The sequence below is a fragment of the Dermacentor albipictus genome, chromosome 1 (genome assembly GCF_038994185.2).
Source record: "Dermacentor albipictus isolate Rhodes 1998 colony chromosome 1, USDA_Dalb.pri_finalv2, whole genome shotgun sequence".
Taxonomy (NCBI): domain Eukaryota; kingdom Metazoa; phylum Arthropoda; class Arachnida; order Ixodida; family Ixodidae; genus Dermacentor; species Dermacentor albipictus.
The window spans coordinates 411,327,457-411,349,196 of record NC_091821.1 but is presented as its reverse complement, the minus strand read 5'-3'; the positions used below and the strand labels follow the sequence as shown (position 1 = coordinate 411,349,196).

Here is a 21,740-nt window from a genome sequence, read left to right as displayed (position 1 = left end):
GTCGGCTTGCTATTTAGTCTCTATGCTGCACTCTGCGAATGCCTCCGAAGATACTTTTTCATTGTTTCCCAAGGACTCTTCAAGCTAACAGGATACTGCCAAAGGATGGAAGCTAGAACTGTCAGTACATGCTTGGGCTTCCGCAAGAAAACTAAAACAATGGGAAAGCTGACAGAAATAACTTGGCTCTCATTAAGTGGTGCTACGCAAGAAGCAGCTTTTTTGGCAACGGGTGCGATAAGTTGACAGAGAATGCTAAACGCAGACATTCGCGTACAGCTAGCTGTAATTCCGCAAAGCGCGATGTTTTTCTACCCGACTACCATAGATGTTCCATCTTTATGATGACACGCGGAATGTGTGCTATCTGGGATACCACCTCGACGGTTCTTTGGCATCAAGATGAAATTGAAGAATTCTATGCCAAGTGTTGCATACTTTGCTGTTCAACTTTCGAACTGCCATAGCGCCTGTTGCAGTATCTACACTGAAAGCTCACTCACGTCTCATCTGACACTGCCTTCTTGGTTCCGTCAACAAAGGCTATGAAATCAGCGAGGATTCGCCACATCTCGGCAGGTGACACGATTATAATTTTTTTTAAATGTCTGCTGCTTATATTGCTTCAGTTTGCTTCATTCCACTTATTTTTTTCCTGTTTTTTCTACAATCTCACAATCAGGAGTAGCATTCCAGGTGCTAGGGTAGACTAAGCTCTTCGGCTGTCTATAGTTATACTCTCAACCTAGTAAACTAGCGCTGAAGGGTTGCCCTTTCAGAATACACGCGCAGATGCAACCCGTGGTTATTACGAAAGACCAGTTACACTTATTGCATTTTGCCCTAACTTTATTTTCTTGTGATCTGTCATCACGTTCTTTCTTTCCACGGTACTTACTTCTCTTTCACTTGTATTGAATTTTTCTTTCTGTCGTGTCCTTCTTAACTATAAGGCAGACATTGTAGCGCTTTCGTTGGCAGCTACAAGCTTGCGTTTCCCCCTTATTTTCTTCTCTGTGCTGTGTATAGACGGTGTTTTCGAACCAAATATTACTGTTAATAACCATTCATTTCATTTATTTTCATTTACTTCTTGAAGTGCCCAAGAACAGCTCTACGCCATAGTATTGGTGCATTTGTCTTACACAAAGAAGAGAAACAGCAAAAAAATAGAAAACCCGGAAGTATGGTTGTACTTCAACAACATGCAACAAAAGAAACTGATTGAACTATACCAAGTGAAGAAGTCAGATACGGAGCAAATACAAGAGCTGAAAATATCAAGACCGTAAGCCAAGGTATCGTATAAGGTATCTTATATTGTGTTACTCGTGTTATAGCGTTAGCGGTGCAAAGTGAATACCCGTAGGAAATGCTAAGATCACGCAAGTTTGGGCGAGGCACGCAGAATGCAACATCCGACCGTAACTGCAGCCAGGAGAAGTGGCTGTGAATTAGAATAACAAAACTAAGACAATAAAACAAAAACAAATGATCACGATATTTCTGCCTTATTTCTAGGAGTCCAACATTACACGTGCGCAGTACATGCTCAGACGTATATGCACGGTGTCCCAGAAATCAATCGTACCAGATATGAATGAAACGTTGCTGAACACATTCAGTTTATGCCACTTTGGCCAAATTAATTCAGTTTCATGCAGCAGAAATAAACAATAACCTTTAGCAGACCAAAGAAGAATACAAGAGAACAACGTACTTGACATTCGTAAACTTATTTGCATATTTGACATGAGACCTAACTTTCAGTAGGAAGCATTAGTGATGATTGAAACAAGTTCTTCAAAAGTACTCGGGAGTCAACCAATGTTCCTAATTCGTGCGTACAACTCGCACTTTTTAATGGAATGTTATCAAGTAAGTATTCGTATAGCAATTTGGTTATTTTGCGTCTAAAGGAAACAAGGACCAAGTAGTAGTCGTCACAAATGTCTTAGTTGGATTAATAAGCAAAAATGTTGGAAGCACGCTACTCCGCGACAGAATTCACACCTTCCTACACGGATTTTCTTCCACGGTAAAGTTTAATATCGTCCACGTACAAAAGGAGATGTGAATGACGCAAACATTCTTCAAGATTATTGATAAGACATTGAAAAATAATGAGCCTAATGAGCCTAGGCCCTTGCTTAACACAGGAAATTGGTTCATAAGACAAAGAGTACTCAGCACCAGCGCGAACGCAATTTCACCAAGTGGACAGCTTATCTTTATTCAGCGTGCACATGCTAGAACTAACGCAGTGATTCAAGAGTTTATGGAAAGAAGGTCATGACATACAACATCAAAATGATTTTCACGGGTTGAAGTATGCTGTGCCTAACTGCCTCCGGTTAACAACAGCGGATCCAGCGACAAGAAAGGAAACAAGGTTTGTTTCCACAGACCTACCATGAACAAACCTATGTTGACATATGCTAACCTTATGCTTTAAAAAAAGCTTCAGATCTATTACATAGCTATTTCAAACACTTTTGCAAACGGACACAAGAATGACATGGGGCGATAATTTTTGATGTCGCGCATGCTTCTATGAACTGGCACAACTACTGCATTCTTCCAACAAGAAGGAAAGAGACTCGTACGCAAAAGAAGAATGAAATGTGTAAGAATAAATAGTAGTGGCTCTGATAACAAAACTTGGTAATCGCCCCTAAGCAAGGAAATGCTTTGGTTTTAACTTACCTATGGCCACCGCGAAATCCTGTTCTGAAAAAAAAAATATGAAATGTTGAAATGGTCATTGATACCGTACTGGCAGTCACCAGAGCCAGGGGCATGTGCTGAATTCAAGAAAACAGAGGGAAAATGTTTAGCGAATGCATTGGCGATTCTGTAGCAGTTTGTAACATTGCCACGAGAAGGATGATGTAGGACAATAATCTCAGCCAGTTTAGAGCTGTAATTTTTTACATCGGTTCACAAAAATTTGGAATCGCTGCCTTACGCATAGCGCGTTTCACCTGGTTTCGCAAGGCACTAAATGTTCTGTACTACCTCGATGATTCTGTTTTCTTGGACTTTCTGGGTACCTTAGCTTTTTACGAAGTAAAATGCGTAATTCCTCAGAAGTCTACGCAGGATAGCGCGGAGGGCGAAACTCTTTGCAGAGAATGAAGCCTTCCAAAACACATTTTAGATTATCAGTAAGGATGCTAACTGGTATCATATCTGAGGCGCGATATAGTGCAGGCCAGTCGGCATCAATCAAGTAGTGGTACAGACCTAAATAGTCGCCGTTCGAAAAAATAAATGAGTTAGCACGTATTAGAGGTTGGATTGCGCAACATTTTCACGAGACACACACAAGAGAAATACACACCACCAGTGCACACAGAAGAGAAACACACACCACCAGTGGTGGTGGTGTGCGTTTCTCTTCTGTGTGTCTCGTGAAAATGTTGCGCAATCCAACCTCTAATACGCTATACCGGCATGGCCAGTCGTCAAACTTGGCGAGTTAACAGGCTCGCTCAACATAAATTGTCTCTAGAAAATTGCGAATTCGAGGGGAACATGCCAACAGGAACAGTCAACCGGAAATAAGCCGTTAACAGGAATAGAAAGTTCAGCAACAGAGAAGTGAGCCATAATCAGATCTGGAACATTTCCAGGGTTATTTGGAACTGCGTTGATCACAGAAATTCGATAAAGAAGAACAGCGCATCATTGCGAGAGAATGACAAAGATACGGGTGTCGTGCGTGAAGAATCCCAAACAACAGAAGAAACATTGAAATCGCCAGCTTCAACGACATTATATTTTGCAACATCAAGAATTCTAACTTATTCATATGCTAAGAAAACGGCACGGCACTTATGCTAGGAGGGAAGTAGGCTGAAGCAACAAATGTTTGCAGCTCTTAACAGGAATTTCTACCCCAACGGTTTTCTCGTACTTTTTGAAGGTCCACACGCCTTATAACAATGATTCTTCCACACGGCAATTAGCACACTACTGCAGTAATTAGCATAGACATCATGCACGTGGTCACATCTATGAACAGTGAATTCCGGTGGAAAGTGTTTGTAAGTCATTGCAAAGCCAAGTTTCAATTAAGCAAATAAAAAGGTATCAGCAGGCTAGAACTTTCCCGTAGAAATAGCAGGATTTCATGCATAGACCACGAACATTTTGGTAAAAAAAAAAAACGGAGCACTTATTTGATGAGGTAGAAAAAAAAATTACGTTATTTTATACCTGGTGCTCCTGCAGGTGCGTCATGCTTACTGTATAGGAAAGCTTGAACAGGCAATCCTTCGGCCAAATGTCTACCGGGTTGATGTTTTGGAAGACCTCGTTCCCTGTGACCCACAAGGAAGCGTAACCCTCACGCTTCTCTTTGAGCTTTTTGAAGTCGACAGCGATACGAAAAGCGAACACCTTCCTTGCACACGTACCAGCGTTATGGAAGTACTTGCCCCTGGGGAAGGCTTTGCCGTCTTCTTGGGCCAGAATTGAACTGGCTGTAGGCCTTGGGGGTGTATTTGCTTCCCGCGGTGGTTCACCCACAGGAACCGGGGCCAATTTTTCGCTGGGCTGTTGTTCACAGTGCCGACGCGAAGCCGATGGAGAGGACAGGTTGACTTGCGACGTGTGACCAAAAGGACGTCGGTGAAGGCGCCAAAGGCGGAGGCCACTCGTTTCCATCACCTTGTTTGAGCACGCATTTGCGGAATAGCTCTATGTTCAAGCACAGACTGTCACTGTCTTTCTTCAGATCGAGAACCACACTTGTAAGTCAAGCGATATTGTCGCACAGGGCCTGCACGACGTCACAATGTTGGCAGCAGGTTCCTATCACAGGCAGTGGCGTCGTGGTCCAGCGAGGCACTCACAGCCTGAGTAGGGAGCGCTATACTGTCGGATTCATTGCGTATAGTACACTGGTAACACTTGGACGAGTTCCACAGAAAGTAAACGGAGCACGCGAACGCTGGCCGATCTGCATCTCCTGGCGTTAGAAGCGGTATCACGAGCTAGTATGTAGCATGCGCAAAGAAAATCTGCGGTGCCTTTCGATACGATTTTAAATCCTGCCAGATTAACGGCTGGGGCGAAGGAGCTCTTGTTCCAGCGGTCGACGCTAGGGGAACCTTTATGCACTTGAAGAAACCATTTATTTTTGAGCCATTGACGGAAATAGTGGTATGGCCACCACGGTAATAGTCGCGTTTCCAAAAAAAAAAACAGAACAGTGGCAGGCGCCGTGCGTCTTTCAAGCACATAGTTTTGGCGGGGGCGGCTTGCCACTGATAAATCATTCTGGCCGACTCAACCGCCTCCCCTAACACCGACCGTTTGGAAGAAGGGCTCCTTTGCCGGAGCCGCCGATAAGGCAGCGGTAAAATACATATCGCATGGCCAGAGTAAGTTGCATTCGTTCATGCCATGTAGTACGCACTGCTGCCACTAGTACTGGAAGATGTGGCAAGGTCGATTCAAATAGGTCGCGAAGCTTCGGGCGAAAAGCGGTTCAGTACAGATTGTCACCGACATCAGCATGGGGGGTTATGGGAGCAGCGATTGAAGCGTGACTATGTTTGGAGGGAACAAACATTGGGAAAGAAAAACGCGTTTTTTAATTCAAATGAGACACAGTTAGATTCATTTAATGAAAAATAAATGCCTAGTCAATTTTATATATTCGTGATGAGTTAAGAAAATATGTTTGATGTTATTATTATTAATAAATGCATTTCTTTTCAGCGCCCATCGCTACAGGGGGCGTTGACGCCACTATCACTCGAAGTGCAATGCACGTCTTGAAATGGGCATAAAGGCGCACTCGTATCACCTGTTCAAATACGCCCCCCTCACAATTTGTGCTTTCTTGCTTGTCGTAGTTTCTCTGAATTTGATGACGCGGGTAGCTTCATTGCTTCTTAATCTGTTCAGTCAAAAGTAGTGAGTTACGACCGCCAGATAATTGTGTAGTTGTTTTCGTGCGACTGCGCTGGCCGACGGGCTTGGCATCCGACAATAGGATCAGCACTCGACACCTAAAGCCTTCGTCGGCCCCCAAAGAAAGTATGTTCTGTGCAGGGATGCGATTTGGACAACCGTATGGCTGGCCTTTTCCTGCATCGCTTTCCACGCTGAAAGCTCGAAACGCCCATCAAGTCGAATGGCGGGGCATTTGAATATATAGCTCCAAAGGAAAAACAACAAAACAAATTTCGCGCCTTCGAAAACAAAATGACGTCACTTCTGCTTTTAACGGACATGGCGTCACGTTATTTTTTCTTCCGCCGGAAGTGTTCCCACCACATACAGATGGCGCTAAGCCCCATGAACCGGCGATGGACCGCCATGTTTCGAACGTATGGGCTCCTATGGAAGCTTCGCTACCAGGTATATTTACCTTGGATGTGGTTCGGCCACCACTCGCACGCTCCGTTCACTTTCTGGGGCACCTGTACATGCTCGATCTCGTGAACATGCGTAGCTCGTACTCTTCATCAACGATGTTCACTCATTTGCAGTGTAACTGTTGGTCCCAAGGCCCACAGCGACGCAGAAATTGGTATCACCCGATTAACGGCTGCGAGCACGAATTGCGCTTGTTCTTTGAGCCCGTCACGGCATATCATAAGAAGTAGCCGTGCAGCCCAGAAAACAAAATGACTTGTTGCGTTCGCCATTGGGTCGGCCGTATGCGTCAGCGCTCCTGACTCGACAAAATGCGGCCGCAGTGGCACCCGCAAGTTCACGCTTCTAACAGTCAACAGCAAAAGATTGCGGGATGCGCAAGCACGTGGAAAAGCGACCCTCCTCCCTTTCTAGCGATGAACGCCTGGTGTCGAGACCGACGCCTGCACGCATGCGCGTCCCTCCGAGACTGCAAGCGTGCATGTTTCCGTGATTCCGCTTTGAGCGCCGGCGATATCCGAATGTAGTCGCGAGGTAGCCCTCTTGCGATATGCGCCATGGCGGCTTCGATGGGCAGAACTTCATTTATATAACGGAAATCAATTGTGCATTTTCGTCTTGCCGGTCTCCTCTTATAGAGCGCGTCTTCTGCCACGCTCTTCTGTGGTAGAACGCACCGTTCGTAACAAGAAATAAATAACAAAGATTGGCCACGAAAAGGTGCAGCCCAGAAAAAGAAATGACTTGTTGCGTTCGCCAACGGGCCGGCCCTATGCGTCAACGCTCGTGACTCGACAAAAAGCGGCCGCAGTGGCGCCCGCAATTCACGCTTCTAAACATGTTTCACATAGTTTCGCCCATCTAAGCCGCCACAGCGCATATCGCAAGAGGGCTACCTCGCGGCTACATTCGGATATCACCGGCGCGCAAGGAGGAAGCGCGGAAACATGCACGCTTGCAGTCTCGGAGGGACGCGGCAAGAACGTATTCGTGCTCATTCAGTGCGCAGAAGTGAATGAACATATAATAATAATAATAATAATAATAATAATAATAATAATAATAATAATAATAATAATAATAATAATAATAATAATAATAATAATAATAATATGTTTGTTTGTTACAGAGAGAGGAAGGAAAAAAAGACATGAAACAGAAATCGACATTCATGAAAAGAAACAGTTTACAATCAATAAGCGCCACGGTGAATTCGAACAATGCGTGAGAGTCAATAAAAATAAATTAATCAATCCGGCCTTCAGCTTATGTGCCCAGGAAGAAACCATGAGGCTTAAGTACTAGCGCACAGATAATCTAACGAAAATATATTGTACTGCTCTAAATGAGAAAGAATACAAATGAACAAGAAAGATATACATGTACAGAAATGCCATTTGGCCATAATACTGGCTCACAACAAATGACATGGAAAGGTCCTAAAACAAGCTACATCTTTCGAAAAAGGTAAGGTAAATCGCAAATTAGCAGGAGATTAGTGAGCAAGTATAATGAAAAAAGACGCAAGAAAACTAATAAAACATATGTAAATGCAATGAACCAAGAACATTAAATGAACAAGAAAAAGTGGTAGGCGACTCTAATATTTCACTTAGGTGTCTCTTGTGGCAACCACACTTCGGCGCTGGTGTTCCTTAGGTGAAGCAAGTGAGCGTATTTCCCCCCGGCACGATGGCGAGGAGAGAGGGAGGGCGAAGAGGAAGCGCAGCGCGCGGCACCTAGTGGCGCTTAGCCCCCTAGTGACAGGCGCACGAAGCGCACCTTACGCGCATTCTCCGGTGCCTACGTCAGAGCATGTCACGAGCGCGCTCGCACAGCCGTTACGAGCAAGCGAACCAGAGGGGAGGGAGTGACGTCGCATCCTCTCTGCTAGGCAGATGTGCAGTCTATGCCAGGCAACTGTTTTTCATTATTTATCCGGTTAACTATCCTGCCGTCCCTTTGCCCATTACCTCATTACTTCGGCTTTCTATTTCCGGGTTTACAGGGATTTTGCCAGAGTGCAGAGTGCTGCTCGCGTGCCGGGTCTCTAAATGCTACGATTCGGCGCTTTGGTGTGCGATAATCAGCGATTTATAACTAATTCTAAATATTCTAGACACTTCAGTACTCGCCTTGTAACTAAACTTATGCTCTGATATTTCCTGAGAAGAAAAAAAAAAGAAATTATGCAGACCCAATGGCGCATTTGGAGCCTACGTGAAGCGAAGCTTTCATCACGTGGTTATTGAAGTGCTGTAAGTTTGCTCATTTCATTCCTGCGTCATTGACGTGAAGGAAACTGGTGCGCACGTGCAACTGAACGTGGGCAAGTACACATCAGTGTCGCAGAGCATAAAAGGTTCTTAGGTACTGAAGTTAATACTTCGGAGCGTCATTCCGAACATTGGCTGCCATTACGAGACTATGCGAGTCCAGACACTACGTTACTGCTGTTGGTTAATCGGTACGCTACGTGCAGACAGAGTATGGGCAGAAATAATTGCCAGGGCGGCAAAGGAAAACAGTGCGTGCTGCCCGGCAGCGTTTACCGGCTTCACGAATAATGCTTTACTTTGGTTGCTTTGTTTTGCTTAGTTCTGCGTTTTGCTTTCTCGTTAATTGCCTTCCCAGTGTTACTGCGGCTTATGACTATAATCGTATTTGCGTTAGAGTCAGCAGGCGACGGCTGCTTCGGAACTACAACCGTCTCGTAACTATAACAGCTCAAACAAACCTGGTAGTTTGCGAAATCACTTCCACGTGTGCGATGGGTGGGCGCGATGGCATAGTCAATCATGGCGAAGCGCTAACGTAGGGACCAAAGCGAGTTTCATGTATGACGAGGGTAATGATGGGATTTTTCAGTTACTTAGTCGTACGTGCAGTATGTTTACAGTACCTGGGGCGTGCGCGCACGTACGTAGTTAAAGAAAACGCGTAGCGGTTGCATTTGCTGGAACTATATGCATCAAGCGGACAAACCTAGTATGTGGCTTTGAGGAACTCAGTCAGGAAGAAACCGTTGAATGACTGATAGGAGGAATGCTATGCGAAAAAGAAAGGTGAGAAGACTATAGTTTGGGAATAATGCAGACCGTGGAAGTGGGCCCGTAACGTCTTTAAGTGCTGAGCCAATCTGCTTCTTTTTCTCTATTTATTTCTGTTGCTGCACGCTCATGTGTACGTTGTGTAGTACCGCAGTTAACAATTTTTCCTACCCATCTGACCGTTTTTCCTAGCAGAATTGATCGTTGCCGAACTTCGCGCTTCCTGATATAGGGGGGCCAAGCTTCGAAGAGTCAAGCAGATAGCCGCGCTACTCAGGTAACAATATGGCCTTACAGAAGGCAATAAAGAAGCGAGAAAAAGTAAGCTTGTACCCGGAAGCATTCAGCGATATACGTTAGTTTTAGGGAAAAAATAAATGCGGATGCAGTTTGGGCAAATATTATATCCGCAGAGCCAGTGGAATATTCTGAATAATTTTGGAGTATTTAATTCATAATTAGCATTTATACAGCTTTCGATGCCAACTTTGCAACACTGTTTTTTTTCACCAAACTGCCCAAGTTCATGTAAAAAATGTAAAAAAAAGCGGTGTAGAAGACATAAAATTTAGATGCGCCCGAGAGATCAGAACGAATAAACTACTGCAGGCCGCAGTGGCGTGAGAATCCTGCTACATTGTATGCGTAATTACGAAAATTGTTTTATCAAAAAACCTTCATGAAGCAATGAGCATAAGTAGCAAGCATTTATTTACGTATAAATGTTAGAAATGTACCAAAGATATATTGTATTATGGCTCGGATGAAAGGGAAGGTTACTACACTATCGAATATATCCTACCTGCTGATTTATCCTACATAATTTTTACAGGAACCTCATGACTTTCTAGTCTTTTTGTCCATCGTTGTGGCTTCATGGCTGCGTTATCACCGATATCGGTCACTCGGTGCGACGGTTGCGAAGAAATCATTTGAACCTGAAAAAAATATTATTCACAAAATACGGCTGCTGAGGTTTTCGCGTCGCGATTGCAGCGCTCCCCCAACGTTTCTCGTACAAATGTACAATCGCCCAATTTTTTAACCTGAACGCGCGAGCATCGACCGGCCAGTCGATAAGCGCCGTATAACGGAGTACAGCGGCGAAGTGTGCGAGAATACGCCTGGCAGAGGGAAGCTGCATTGGACTGTGCATTGCGCGCACGCGCGTATTCTCGCACACTTCGCCGCTGTACTCCGTTATACGGCGCTTATCGACTGGCCGGTCGATGCTCGCGCGTTCAGGTTAAAAAATTGGGCGATTGTACATGACTTCTTGCCGGATGTGCTGCCACTTAAAGGACGACTGGGTAGTGACGTGAGCGTCGGCTGTGCTTCTGTCGCGGCGACTCACGATAGCAATACGCAGGCGCAGCGGCAGAACACCAGCCTAAATCATATGTTGGTTTATACGCGGAGCGTTTGTGAACGCTGCAATCGCGGCGCGCAAGCGGACATGTCATGCGGTATATTTTTTCTTTCGCGGGCATCTGCAGTGCGCGGAACACTAATACCTAATAAATAAAAAGTTAGAAACTGTCTAATCAGACGTAGCGCAAAGCACTATAAAACTTTCTAATAGCATTTTTTCCAATCTTTGTTGTTTGAGAAGTTAGTGAATTAATCTTGACTAATCATCTAATTAAGTGAAATACAAAAAGTGGCGTGGCTTACTTTATACAATAGTCCGCAACATGCATTTTACCGCATTGTCTTAGAGTGCATCGGCATATTTTAATACTCTGGTTAAAGTTAGCTTGGACACCCAGTATAAGAAACACACATAGTAAATCACGTAACAATTTGTCATCTGAAACAAGATTTCTCATTAAAGCATATATAACTTCATCATTCGAACCCGAAAATGAAAAAAGAAAGCAAACCCTGTAGGAGTATAAGCTTAATTCCTAAGTATTCCACGTGAAACTTAATGGAATATAACCACTGTATATATACTAAAATGCCTTAGCTCAAGTGAATCATTTTTCACAGGACACATTAAATTACTCATTACAAAGGGCTTTTGGGCACATTAAGAAACCATCAGATAGAAGAACCAACGAAATTATTACTTATTTCATCGTTGTGTTCAGTACTAAGGATAAAAAATGTCTATAACGCACAAAAAATCAAACGACTGTTCTAGTTTTCTTTCTAGACTCGGCGTCCAAAGTTCGCCGCATGTCCGACTGTTAGAAACCTTAAACAAATTTTTTATAGAGCAACGTAGGGCGGGGGGGGGGGGGGGGGTACTTTTTTTTTGGCTGATCTTGCAAATGAATAAAAGCCATTTCTTCAATGTTATACTTTGCCACGGCTCAAAGAAACGAGTTCTAGGCGCTCTTAAACTCAGTCAAAAAGATTGTCCTTCTCGGTGCCAGTTACGTTTCGTTCTTCTTATTTAACATGCTTTTTTTTAATGTCTTGGAGATTATTTCTACTCTCTGAATACAGCGCCTCCACTGCCTGTCCCCGTTCAATGTGGAAGGCGCACGAGCGAAAATACACAGAACGGACGCGCTCCGTCGACTAGTCTCAATCGCTCAAATGGACGGTGAGTGTTTCCGTCAGTGAAACTCCCAGTCTCTCTCGTTTCCTCTTTTACCAGTTTTCTAAAGAAGACGAAGCTTCTTTGACTTTCATTGAGTTCCTTTTATTTTCCCTTCTTTTTCCTTCGCCTGGTCCTGCTGAAAGATTTCCGTCGTTTCTACTTTTCGCTGCAGCGGAATGGGTCAGTTCGAGAACCGAACATAAAAATGAATACAGGAGAAAAGCAAGTAGAATCTAGATCACACTGACAGGAGACCGTAAAACAGCGTGTTCATGGCCCTAGCAAAGACACAAAAGAAAAGGAGGAGGAGTTGATGAACTAAGCGAAATAAATACGTGATGTGAAGTGATGTGATGATGAAATAAGGAAAAGTAATATGCATCCCGAACACGAAAGACAAAATAGCATGTGAATTAATCTAGACAGAGAATCTCGCCAGAGGTAGCCTACGAGAAAAGTGAACTCATTTATCAAGGCGTGCGTTAGGATGCGGTGCTCCTAACGTAAAACTCACTTAATAATTAATACGTTCTTTAGCCTGATGTAATCTTAACTTCACTTATTATTTATACACACAAAAAAGCTTGCTGCACTCCTCACGTAAGAGTCAGTTATTAAGGCGGAACCCTTATATGTCTCATCAGTCAGTCGACCTTCGAATTCCTTGATCGAAAATGCGTCGATGACACAAAAGGTACAAAAGGGCTACGAACCCTCGATCTTTAGTGGGAGTCGAACCGACAACTACATGTGGGAGTGGTACCCACGAGATGTGGTGTTAATGAAGGCGAAGTCAATTAAGACACAAGCAATTAAGATATAGTAATTAAGACACTTGAACCTTACACCTTTGGAATCACGAGAGATGACTAAGCGAAGTAAGCTAAGCTAATTAACGGGAATTACTAAGCAAATTAAGAGGAGGAGTAAGTGCATTAAGAGAGATGACTTAGCGAGTTAGGCGGGATGTCTACGCCATGTGTCTGTGTTTAATGCATCAACACTTGGGCCGTCGCTTTCAAGTTGTCTTAGGCAAAACATAACAGACCCTGTGGATTTTCAAACTTCATTTATCATGGCGTGCGGTAGGATGCTCAGCTCCTAACGTACAACTCACCTATTATTGAATGTGTTCGCTAGCGTAAAGCGTTCCTAACTTAAGTTCACTTATTAATAAATACATAACCTAACCTCACTTAATAATAAATACATAGGTAAGATTGCTACACTCCTAACATGAAATTGAATTATTAATCAATGTGTTCATGCCCGTGATGCGTTCCGTACCTAAATCTCGCTTATTAATCATTGTGGAAGTAAGCGTGCTGCGTTCATAACGTGGCCCATCCTTGATAGAACATTTGTTTGCGAATCAGTGCGAAAGCGTGCTCGAGAAATTAAACAATGAACATATCCAGGCAGACGAACTCTGTTGGGAAACTTGCTGGGACTGTGGCACCGAAGATAAAAAAGTTGATACCTATAACACCATCACGTGAACTACAATGGTCGTGTGCCTTAATGCTCCATTAAATACACATCTGGCACTGAGTACGTGCGCAAGGATGAAGATAGCATATTGTACGGCCAAAAATGTGGTATTTGATTGCGTGCGTGTCTTCTTCGGGACTTTAGCTCGGTATGCATGCAGTTAGAAAATTAACCACTCGAAGGATATAAGCTAGAAAGTTATCTACCGCCGCGATGGCTCAATCAAACCGCATATGGATATTTCTGTCGAGTGGCAGCAGCAACAGCAAGTGATGGGGGAGAAAACGCATTGCGATACTATCAGTTGTATGATATATGAGTTAATGCGCAGTTCGACATGCTATCTGTGTCTTAAGAGAATAGTTGTATGCACCAAAAAGAACATTGTAAGAAATACCTTTAGAATAGTGAGGGTCGCCTTCCACGAACATTTAATACCGAATACATTAACAATTTTAATAACGTGGTAAAACGGTTCCCTAGAAGACTCTAACTTCGTACCTAGGCTACAGGCACCGAGGGCTCCCCGGCTTCATACAGCTGTACTTAGCCTACTTAGAGATATGTAGCTGTATTAAGTATCTCTGCAGCCACTTCATAGACGAATGGTGCGACCTCTCGATCGAAATGCTAGCGGAACGCGAGATATGCATGAGGGACCCTTCTGCCTAGAGAACTGACTTGTTCGTTCTCAAAGTTCCTAGTGGATACGCTTTAATATCACCGTCGAGTGTGTTACTTGCCAGTATAGGTGAGTGCTTAATGCATCGCCTAGCGGAACACGCAGAATTTTCTATAACTGAGCCTTCACGTGGTCTGATTCTGTCAATGTGCAACTACAGGGTATCTGCAAAACATGGCAAGCGCCATGTTTGCTGCTATAGCGACAGATGGTACTGGCTTTCGTTCCCGCATTTTCTACTCCTTCTGTTAGGGAACGAAAGGCGACGTGTATTCCAATTCATTCTGAAAGAGACAAGCAATATGGCACCCACATGTGGCATTAAAATTGCATGCAGCACAACATGTTTCCTTTGCTTGAAATACTAACGCGAACGAATGAGCAGTTTAGCAGAAAGGTGATGTACCCCGAGCACTCATTTAGGCAACCTAGTCTGTGATCTTTACTATGATCGCCCTCACTCAGCAGCAAAAGACACAGATGACAATCGGCGAATAAACTTTTTTATTTGCAGAAACATCCACGGTGTAATAGCGTGTACTCAATTTACTTGCACAATCATTACCCAGGCAAACGTAAAGTTTACGCTACCATGTGCCATTGTACTCTTTGGTAATAACTGGTCCTTGCGCCATAAAACGCCACAAATCATCGTAAAGTGTACGGGTCGTAAGAAAGCCTTCTATACTTCCGACATCCAACAGGCATGCAATAACACACTACACCGACATACACATAGCGAAGATTGCCACAGGAAAGCGCAAGATGCATGCAGTGAAAAAGAAGCGGGGCAATATGCCATTAGCAGTTTGCATGGTATAGTAAAAGGAGCAGAAGTATTCTATATATGCTGACCTCTACAGTACCCAGACCAGCCACGCTACCTTCATTCGAAGCAGTGATGCACAGGATACAGTGGCTCCTACTGTCACTAGCGATAAAGTTAGAACGGCCTTGCAAGACATGACCTGAGGAAAAGTGGCAGGAGAAACTGGAATAACAGTCGATTTAACCAAAGATAGTTGAGATATTATGCTTGAAAAGCTTGCAGCCCTTTATACGTAATGCCTCACGACTTCTAGTGTGCAAGAGAGCTGGAAGAATGCCTAAATTATACTAATCCATACAAAGGGAGGCGTTAAAAAATTGAAGAATTATAGCCCCATTAGGTTAGCCCCATTATTTCTAACTTCGTTCATTCTTTTATACACAAATCGCATTCAGTATTTCAGTTATGTATTTCATGTACTTTTCATTTTTTTGTGTATGTATCCACTTTGTGTACCATCCTTGCCCTGTGTGCTTGAGTGTTTTGTACACTGGGAACGGGTCGGGGAAGGGGACTGACACTTAGGCATTCGTGCCTTTTTGTCAGCCTCTTTGACAGAGATTCTCTGCATTTTTTCTGTCAAAATAAACACTCATTCATTCAAAATTGCATAATATATTCACCAATATTATTTCCCATGGAATAAAGGCAAAACTTGACTTCAATCAACCAGTAGAACGGATTGGATTCAGGATGGAGTATTCTACAGTGTATCATGGTCACGTTATCAGGCAGAGGCATCTCACTGAGAAATCTGCAGAGTATAATCAAGCTCTCTATATGACTTTCACACTGTATGAAACGGCATGTGATTCAGTAGAGATACCAGCAGTCATGGAGGCATTGCGTAATCAAAGATTACATTAGCGTCCCGGAATATATGGGAAAATATCTATGTAGATTCCCCTAGCTACCGTACTTGTCCCTAAGATGAGGGGCAGTATACCTATCAAAAAAGGGCACAGACAAGGAGACAATTTCTTCAATGCTATTCACTGCATGCATGCGAAGTATATTCAGCCTATTAGACTGTGAAACCCTAGGGGTGAGATCAACAGTGAATATTTGAATAACGTTCAGATTACAGAGGACATTGTCCTGTTCAGTAAAACTGCGGTAGAATTGCAACAGATGATTGAAGACCCTAACTGAGAAAGTATAAGATTGGCATTGAAGATTAATGTCTCTAATAAAAAGATAATGTTCAATGCCCTGTCAAAGCAACAATTCCTGATCGCCAGTCATCCTCTAAAGCCTGCGCATGAGTACGTTTATCGAGGACAATTACTCACAGGGGACCATGATCATCAGAAGGAAATTTACAGAAAATAAAAATAGGTTGGAGTGCACCCTGACTAGGAGCTTACCATTGTCGTTGAAAACAAAAGTGTACAATCAATGCATTTTGGCGGCGCTAATCTATGCAGGAGAAACTTGGAGGCTAACAAAGTGGCTCGACAACAAGTTTAGAACCGCGCAAAGAGTGGTGGAACGATAAATGTTACGCATGACGTTAGGAGACAGAAACAAAGCGGTACAACAGAACGAACAGCGATAGCCGATATTCCAGTTGACGTTAAGAGAACAAAAAATGAAGCTGGGCAGGCCACGTAATGCATAGGGCAGTTAACCGGCGGACCATTAGAGTTACAGAAGGGGTGCCAAGGGAGAAAAGCGCAGTCGAGGATGGCAGAAAATTAGGTGAGGTGATGAAATTAATAAATTGCAGGTGCAATTCGGGATCAGCTAGCACAAGACAGGGGCAATTGGAGATCGCTGGGAGGAGCCTTCATCCTTCAGCGGACATAAAAGTAGACTAGTGATGACGGTGATTTTTACTAAACCCTTGGTAATGTGCAAAGTGGCGCTGATCTAGTGTGCTGTTATTGTCAGCGTTTCATCTTTTGAAAGCTATGCACCAACTAGCCCCACAATGTGTTTTACAGCATTTAACAACACGGTAATAAAATGGTTATTATATTTCTTAATACATTTTCGTGCAAACGGCCCCCGACTGGAAAAAAAAAACGAAATGCCCTTCCAGTCTTCGAAGAAGGGTTACCAGCGAAGCTGCATATGTGGGTCCCTGGCGGACAGCACCTCCACCGCAAGTCAGCCCGGCAGTGTACTATTCGCGAGATCTGTTCACGTATAAGGAGTTTCGTGGCTACTAGCGGACACGATCCTGGGAGAACTAGCCCTTAACAGCTTCGCTGTAAAACACGAATACTCTGGTGGATTATTTCTAGAATTCGCCACTATCTGAGACGGTGCGATGGCTAATCATACTCGAGCGTAGAGCGCCAGTACGCCAGGCGCGGCGCAGTTCCACTACACTGACGGGATGTGGACGCTTATACAGTCTAGCATCTGGCACAGGCAGCGAGCCTGGCGGCCTTCAGCGTGCTTTGGCGCTGCCGGAGCAGGAGTAAACATGTCCTACCTTATGTCGAAAGCACTAGACCGGAGTTCATCACGCGGTAACTTCACCGGCCGTCGGCCTGCTAGTCTACAGTTCCGTTGCAGAGAAGAAAGCGTGCTGAGTCTGCGCCTTCACCAAACAAAAAAAAAATTACCGACGATTACGTTACTTCCTAATGCGAAATTTGAGCGCAGCAAATAAGCTGTTTCACCTTTTCGATAGATTGAGGCAAAGAAATCGAGCAACACATGTATGCGCTATCACAGAATTTTTTTTTAATTTTTCACGCGTATTCCTTTAACAAAGACACCACTAACAGTTCTTGACAGTCATGAAGGAAGCTTCGTGGTCGGAGAAATAGACTGATATATGTTCGACTTGGTACACCAATGCTTGATTCTCAAAGACGAGATCTATACAAGTGCCTCGCGAGGTTGTCACAGCCGTGGGACGCGTTACGAGCGAGAGGAACGGGATGTTCTCCCGCATAAGTGTTAGGAAATTGCTGTTTGTCTTTATGTCAACATTAAAGTCCCCCACTACTAACATCGGTGTGGATCGATGGACGGTTAATGCGAGTTGCAGGAAGTGCACGACGTCTTTCGTGAGTCCGGTAGCGGACTCACGAAAGCGGTATCAGTCGGTCGCTGCTAGCGCTGGGGGGATGAAAGGGGGGCGGAGCTAGTTACGAGGCCGACGACAACGCCGACGATGACGCGAAACCCAGGAACGGACGCCAAAGAGCCATTTGTGTAGCCAGCCCTCCTCCACAGTCTCTCCTCCTCCCTTCCATCATCCTCCCTCGCCCGGAGAGCCGACAGCGCGCATGCGCGGCGGCGGAGCAGATTCGTCGGCGAGCTGGTTACGAGGCCGACGACAACGCCGACGACAACGCCGACGACGACGCCGATGACGACGCGAAACCCAGGAACGGACGCCAAAGAGCTGCGCTCTAAAACAAACAAACAAACAAACAAAGCGCTCGCTCACTATGCACTTGTGCGCATGCGCAGCGAGGACAGTTGGTCTCCATCCTGCTGTGGGCCACGTTCAGTGCGGGGAATTTTGCAGAGGACAGAACTACGGTGACTGTGGCGTCAAGGTGACTTTGCCGGCAGGCGCCTGGCACCCTCAAAACAACGGACTATACATTGCATCCGAGGGATTTCGTAACCGCAACCTGCTCCGACGTCGCAGGGCAGCTGTAGACGCTGCAGAAAGGAAACGCAATCACGTCGAGGCAGCGCGCGTTCAACGGGCCTATGAGAGTGGCGATGCGTGTTAAGTACGCGACAATCACGCCAAGAAGACGTTCGAAGCTCGTGAGGACTGTTTCGCCCAAATTGACGATTCGTATCCTCCTCGCCAAGAGCCGCAGGACGTAGAGCAGCGCTCCGAGGCCCTAGCATAAAAGAGTAAAACAATACACTTGTGTGGCTGCCGATACTTGTGAAGAATACAAGGAGCGGGTCCTGCGTTACAGGGCGGCTAAGGAGACCCAATAATCATCCTAGTAATTGCACTTGAAATACGATACGTGTAATATGCGAGCTAAGTGAACAATAAACATGATAAAAAGACTGAATAGTAACATGTAATCAACATTTATGCATAGAATCCTTTGCACTAATCTACGTCAACCTTGTTTTCTTTAGCGTCGTCTCTTGGTCGACACTTTGTTTTTCTACCTAAATGTTATTCGGTTAGATTACAGGTTCGTAGAATTATGACATGCTTGCGATACTATGCCCAGTTACACTTCAAGAACTAGGAATTAAGACAAACATCAGAACAAGCTACGCCTCTCAGTTATTAACAATGAAGACTACTGGGCATTAGTGACAAGGCGAAGCCTGCATTGACAGTAATAATGAGAAACAGTGAGAGCACTGGAAAGGAAAATAAACCAGGAAGCGATGGGGGTAGAATCTGTTATGTTTTCGTCTGTTATGCCTTTAGTAAAACATCCCTTACATTGGTAAGAACCAAAAATAAGGCCACGGAGGCACGAAAAAAAAAATGTACAAACGCTTAAACAAAAGTTCCTTGGCGTCGGAACAAGCTTTCCCAGTGCCAGCACGCATACTGGTTGAAGGACGAATGAATTCGCCTCTGCTGAGACGTTCTGAATGCTTTTGTGCACAGCTTTCATCAGCGGGCCGGATATTATATCTTTTTATTTTGCTCTTCGATGATGGCTCTTGTTTCATAATATTGTGGTGGTTTTGATCGAACGCGATGCGTGATACTGGCTTGAAGGCAGCAGTACATAAGTATGTGGTGCATTATGTGTTTATTTTTTTCCTATTTTAACTTTTATGTATGCATCTTATATCTTTCAAAGCGCGTTTCGGCAAACAACAGAGCGGATACGAGGTGTCATATCTGTCGCTGCGGCATTTGCATAGAGATAAGGAGACATTGTTTAGCTCGCTTGACGTGCTACTACACGGCGCTATAATTGGATTTGCATATGGTGGCGCACTGCACGCGCCTTTTTGTGCACGTTTGCTTTAAAATACTCGCCCAGAAGTACTGTGAGGGGTGGAAATGTTCGTCCCTTGAGGAAAATGAGCAGACTTGGGAGTTTCTCAGCATAGCAGCAAGAATGCGATATTTTTCTTCGCCCTGAAGGCTGAGTTATAGAACATGCTTTTTGATGCTCGGTAGTCATCATATTATTGCTGTAGGTGTTGGCTCAATTCCTTTCTGCAGAGTAGTACTTACAAAAGTTATATCACCAATGTCGCAACATAAGACCGACCGAATTACCAGTTTTACAGCAAAATAAATGAACTATTAAGTTTCTGAACCAGATTAGGCTAGCGCTGAAGTAGCGGTCATTGGCTGCCTTATCAACAGTTAAAGCAGTCTCACATATGTTTGAATGTATATAGCACTAGAATGTGTATTACTCAAGAACGCGGAGTACATTTGATGAGCAAAGGGGATTCGGTCCAACCTTTTCTCTACACCTGAGTATCTAAATCACTCGTTCGTAAGCAGTTCATCATGAAATGCTGGCTGGGGCAAATGCTCTTCTGAGGTATTTAAGTCTTTCAGCTCAAGCTTACAGGTATACTTAGCATTTCGATCTGCATAAGTGCTCCTGATGCATTAGATTGTTTTTACTCGTGGAATGATGAATTTCAGTCATGTGTCAGGTTGAGTACCATAATTCCAGCATGTCTATTCGCCGCGTAGTCCCAGGAATTGCAGATGGCCTATTTTAGGTGTGACCAGTAGTAAGAAAGGACGCCAAATTAAAACGTGGGAAGCAATGCGAACGCATTTTTTTCTCACAGACAGCACAATAGCGACAGTGAGGCTATTCAACATGAAATAAAGCCTGCTGGATTTTTAAGCATTTACTTTAGCTGTGCATGCTCCTGCTGGACATTTGGGTAAACACCTGACTATATACGTAGCGCTTCTTCTGGGAATAAAGGCATGCAATCGTTTTCCTGAATACTTGTAAATAATGAATTAATTGTTTCAATGATTATTTTTACACATGAAGACTAAGAAAGTTGCTCAGTCCCCGGCGCAAAGTACCAATACTACCAATAGAAGTACCAATAGAAGTACCAATAAAGGGCGAAATATAACTTGCAACGTCGCAAGTCCTTTGTGGCGAAATACGCAAGGTATTCTTCGAGAGGACGCCCTGTCTCCACATGCTGTCTCACCAATTGCCTCGACGATACCTAGATTCGGAAGGGTTTGCGATAACATTACGATGATCCTGTTTTATTTCGTGTGGATTGCCACGCAGCATAATGTGTAAGTGAAACTGCACAAAATCGTGGAGGCCAGTTTCATGCAGGCACTGTCAAATTAACTTTTGGAATGTATTTTGCGTTAGTCATTGCTCCAAGTCGAAAGGTTCGTCAGATCACCTTCACCTGCATCAACTGCATACACTAAAGTCAAGCAGGAAGTCAACGACTTCCTCCTTTCCGACATAATGCCCATTGTGGCACCTCATTTGAGTGATAGGGATCCTGTCCTCTGACTCACTCAATAAACGAACGATGAATGGGGTATCCCCGTATGGTGCAACATAAACTTGTTTCTGTACAGAACTATAGATTAGGCATTACTTAATATTCTGGTGTGACAGGTACCGTGGCATGTCTGAAAGCTCATTGCGACTCGCAACAATCTTATAAGTAACAACATGGTTAGAGTTCCCTTATCTGCTTCAACACGCTGCTGCACACATGTTCGCTTTCAGAAGGAACGGGCTCAAGTTCAAATGGTTGGAACTATGACACTAACCAAGCTTAAGGCAGCCGATACTGTGAAATAGCAAGAAGAAA

At 44.2% G+C, this 21,740-nt stretch overlaps 1 protein-coding gene across 5 annotated transcripts in view; it reads right to left on the bottom strand.

Moving 5' to 3' along the window:
• LOC135913024 (lipopolysaccharide-induced tumor necrosis factor-alpha factor homolog) overlaps nucleotides 1-5,456 on the bottom strand; it is a 541,041-nt gene extending 535,585 nt beyond the window's left edge. Inside the window, exons 1-2 of one of the 5 annotated variants that reach the window (XM_070532213.1) lie at nucleotides 4,422-5,456; nucleotides 2,707-2,730 (exon numbers count right to left, since the gene is read on the bottom strand). In XM_070532213.1, the coding sequence (XP_070388314.1) occupies nucleotides 2,707-2,730; nucleotides 4,422-4,671 (274 nt within the window). In that variant the 5' untranslated portion in view covers nucleotides 4,672-5,456. The remainder of the gene's footprint in view (nucleotides 1-2,706; nucleotides 2,731-4,421) is intronic. The other 4 variants (XM_070532209.1, XM_070532210.1, XM_070532211.1 and 1 more) reach the window with 4 other exon arrangements.
• Nucleotides 5,457-21,740: the final 16,284 nt, after the last annotated feature.